Source organism: Bos mutus, chromosome 22, assembly GCF_027580195.1.
Source record: "Bos mutus isolate GX-2022 chromosome 22, NWIPB_WYAK_1.1, whole genome shotgun sequence".
Classification (NCBI taxonomy): domain Eukaryota; kingdom Metazoa; phylum Chordata; class Mammalia; order Artiodactyla; family Bovidae; genus Bos; species Bos mutus.
The window spans coordinates 47,882,921-47,885,993 of record NC_091638.1 but is presented as its reverse complement, the minus strand read 5'-3'; the positions used below and the strand labels follow the sequence as shown (position 1 = coordinate 47,885,993).

Genomic DNA, 3,073 nt, shown 5'->3' with positions numbered 1-3,073 from the left:
CCCTCCCCTCTCCCCATTGCACTGCAGGCAGATAAAGAATCTGCAATGCAGGAGATGTGGGTTTGATCCCTGGGTCGGGAAGGTCCCCTTTCCCGAGAAGTTGCCATTTCCCCGAGAAGGAAATGGCAACCCAATCCAATATTCTTGCCTGGGAAATCCCACGGACAGAGGAACCTGGCGGGCTACAGTCCATGGGGTCACAAAAGTCGGACACAACTTAGTGACTAAACCACCACCTCCCCACTGTATTACCCGACTTTGTGACAGCAAACATTTATGCCAGAAGATGGAATAAGATACTCGAGGAAACAAAATCTAAGCGAAAAGTTTTATCTCCAGTAAGACTGATACTAGCTGTGATCAACTTGCAAGAACTCAGGGAATATTGTTCTCAAGGGCCCTTCCTTATTAAAGTATCCACTAGAGATCAAGTCCATGACATAGAGGGATACAGAAGAACTGGTGGTGAGCATGAAATCCATGTTTGCTTATAGAACTGAGACTTAATGAAGGTTAAAGAGAAAGATTATAATATCTAAAGGTTATATAATCTGTCAGCATAGATCTAGTGCAACCATTGAAAAAGAGAGAATAAGGCTAACCTAAGAAAAGCATTTTTTTTTTTTTTCCTTATAGGAATCTTATTGATCACACAGTAGTTACAAGAATGTCAGATATAATGATGTATACAATCTAAACAAGACAGGCTAATTAAGAATGTACATAATGTAAAAATATACATATTAAAAGTTACATGTGGACAGATGCATGCAGCAGGAAGAGCAGATTGGGGCTGAGCGCCCGTATGCAGTAATATTGCTTTTTCTTCCTCAATTACAGTAAATAACTGCCACTAACAGATACAGGTTTTCCACACACATCTAGATACACAAGAGTGAACGGTGGCCTGCTGCGTGTACAGTCTCAAGTGGGTCTGATCCTTCTGTGGCAGCTCTCACAAAAAATGGTACATAGTGAACCCCATGCAGGTAGTAGGAAGCACTCGTTATTTACTCTAGTTGGACTTCAAAAATGTTTAACGTCTGACATCAGTATCTGTGAAGAACGTTTCCTTTTGCTATTTTCAAAATTGACATGCACATGGAGTGGGAGTACTTTGATGACTGCCTGACCTAACAGTGATAACTGAAATACTCTTAAAAATGTTTTAATAACATATTTTAGTCACACACAACATAAAACATGGATCATCTACAGCTACAAGCCAAAAGGCAGAAGAAGTATCTGAATCTCAATGCTTTTAGTTTCAGTATCCTGCAGCTTTCTACCTTTGTCCCAAAGAATGAAACCCATGTAACTGCTTGTTTATTTACCAAAGCAGGCACCATTCTGAGCTCTTAAGAGAATATTCAAAACAAAAAATGTCTTTCTCTAGGCCTTCTGAGAAACTTGACCAAAATTATAAATTATTCAAGGTTCCTATTGAGCAGTGGTGTTTTTCTGTGTTACTGTCTAGAGAACAAACCAAATGAGAACTCTGGAACGAGAGTGCTAACTTGAAACACACTTATTAGCAAGTGGGGACCCTGGACAGCAGCACGGTTTCCTTATTTCCTGTACACCCCCATTCACCGTGCTTTTTGCCAACTATTATGGCAAATGCATTGGGGGTGCGTGGCTATACCTGACAACATATACTTAAAGATCCTCTCAAGGAGATTCCTCCAGTTGACTGCAAACCCTTCTATAAAAAGTTGGCAGCTTCTGTGAACCTAGAGAAGACAATGTCTCTCTGAATGCTCAAAACTGCAAGTTTCTTTTGGGGAAAAAAAACATTAACTTGAAGGTCTATTTTATTGGCAACTTATAATGCAAAGTATTTTATTTTTAAACATTAAATTTAAAAACAAGATAGCCTAGGTGAAATAATAAAGTTTCCCAAAGCTGAATGTGCTCATCTGGAGCTCAGTTTTTCTGTTTGAAGTACAAAAAAACAACTTCCTAAAACTCCTAGGCAGGAAACTACTGTTTTGATGATCGGTGATTAGATGAACTGATCAACCTCAGTTGGTAATATCCCTTTTTTATTCCTTGGTAAGGGTTTAAAAAATTCTGTAACACGCATTTTTCTTTTAGTCTTACACAGATAATTTCATTCCAAAAGTCTCCTGAGAGGCGTATACCATATACAGGAATCCATCTTCATCCTTCTCGCTTTCATACACTTCACAAATCGGAGTGGACACACTCACCATGCTATGTCCATTCACTAACAGGAAGAAGGCTTGATTAGCATTGAGCTGTAAGCGCCTTCTTGTTATCTTGATGAGCTCACTCATGTTGACATGATCAGGCACCAGAAACTTTGTTTTATCCAGGACAGGAAGCTGTTTCTCACCTTTGTATCGTTCTGTTATTACCGGGATTTTGGTAGGATGCTGCTCTCGGATAAGTCGGACATCTTCTACTCTTTGTTCGAAGGTTCGGCGCTGTTTGAAGGTTTTCTCGGACGGCATGGCGCTGCAGGCTGGGTGGGGGCGGCGAGTTGGAGGCTGCAGGCGGCGGCAGAGGCGGCGACAGCTCCGACAGAAAAACATTTTTTAAAGTGTTTTCTCTATTCAAAATCTGTGACAGTGTTATTATTATTCTAAGACTGTTGTACAGTTGTCATAGCTTAGAGCAAATGATGGGATATTCTGATTCTGTCAGCTTTGCGGTCCTTGAGAACTAGGATTGTTGGTTCGGAATAAAGGGTGCAATCCCCTAGTAGCTCTAGTCCCCAGAGCGTGGCCCTGATACACTGTGTTCCCTTAAAAGAAACTAGGACTTGGAGAAATGGCTGATTCCAGGTCTGGACTAGGAAATGTATAAGATGAACTAGAGCATCTTGACGTAGCACGAGCAGGAAGGCCATCAGAGACAACTAGAGGGACAGACAAGTCTCAGGGGCCATTCTGAAGAGGCTCCCACAAGTCAAAGGTAAGCAGTTTGAGCCTTAATGAGAATAACATTGAAATATATTTAAATCCATGATTTCACAGTGGTATCTAAAAAGAAAGCTAACTGGTCACCTTCTGAGGATGCCAGGTAACCAATTCTTTATTATGAAAAC

The 3,073-nt window shown here is 40.7% G+C and overlaps 1 protein-coding gene across 1 annotated transcript; it reads right to left on the bottom strand.

Annotated features, from left to right (window-relative positions):
- Positions 1-659: 659 nt before the first annotated feature.
- Positions 660-2,542, bottom strand: LOC102272461 (microtubule-associated proteins 1A/1B light chain 3B). Its single transcript, XM_005896472.3, has one exon. It carries the CDS (start codon positions 2,475-2,477, stop codon positions 2,100-2,102), a length of 378 nt encoding a protein of 125 aa, XP_005896534.2. The 5' UTR covers positions 2,478-2,542; the 3' UTR covers positions 660-2,099.
- Between the last annotated feature and the right edge of the window lie 531 nt (positions 2,543-3,073).

Coding starts and splice junctions, on each gene's coding strand:
- LOC102272461 (XM_005896472.3), bottom strand. CDS start 2,477: ATGCCGTCCGAGAAAACCTTCAAACAGCGCCGAACCTTCGAACAAAGA.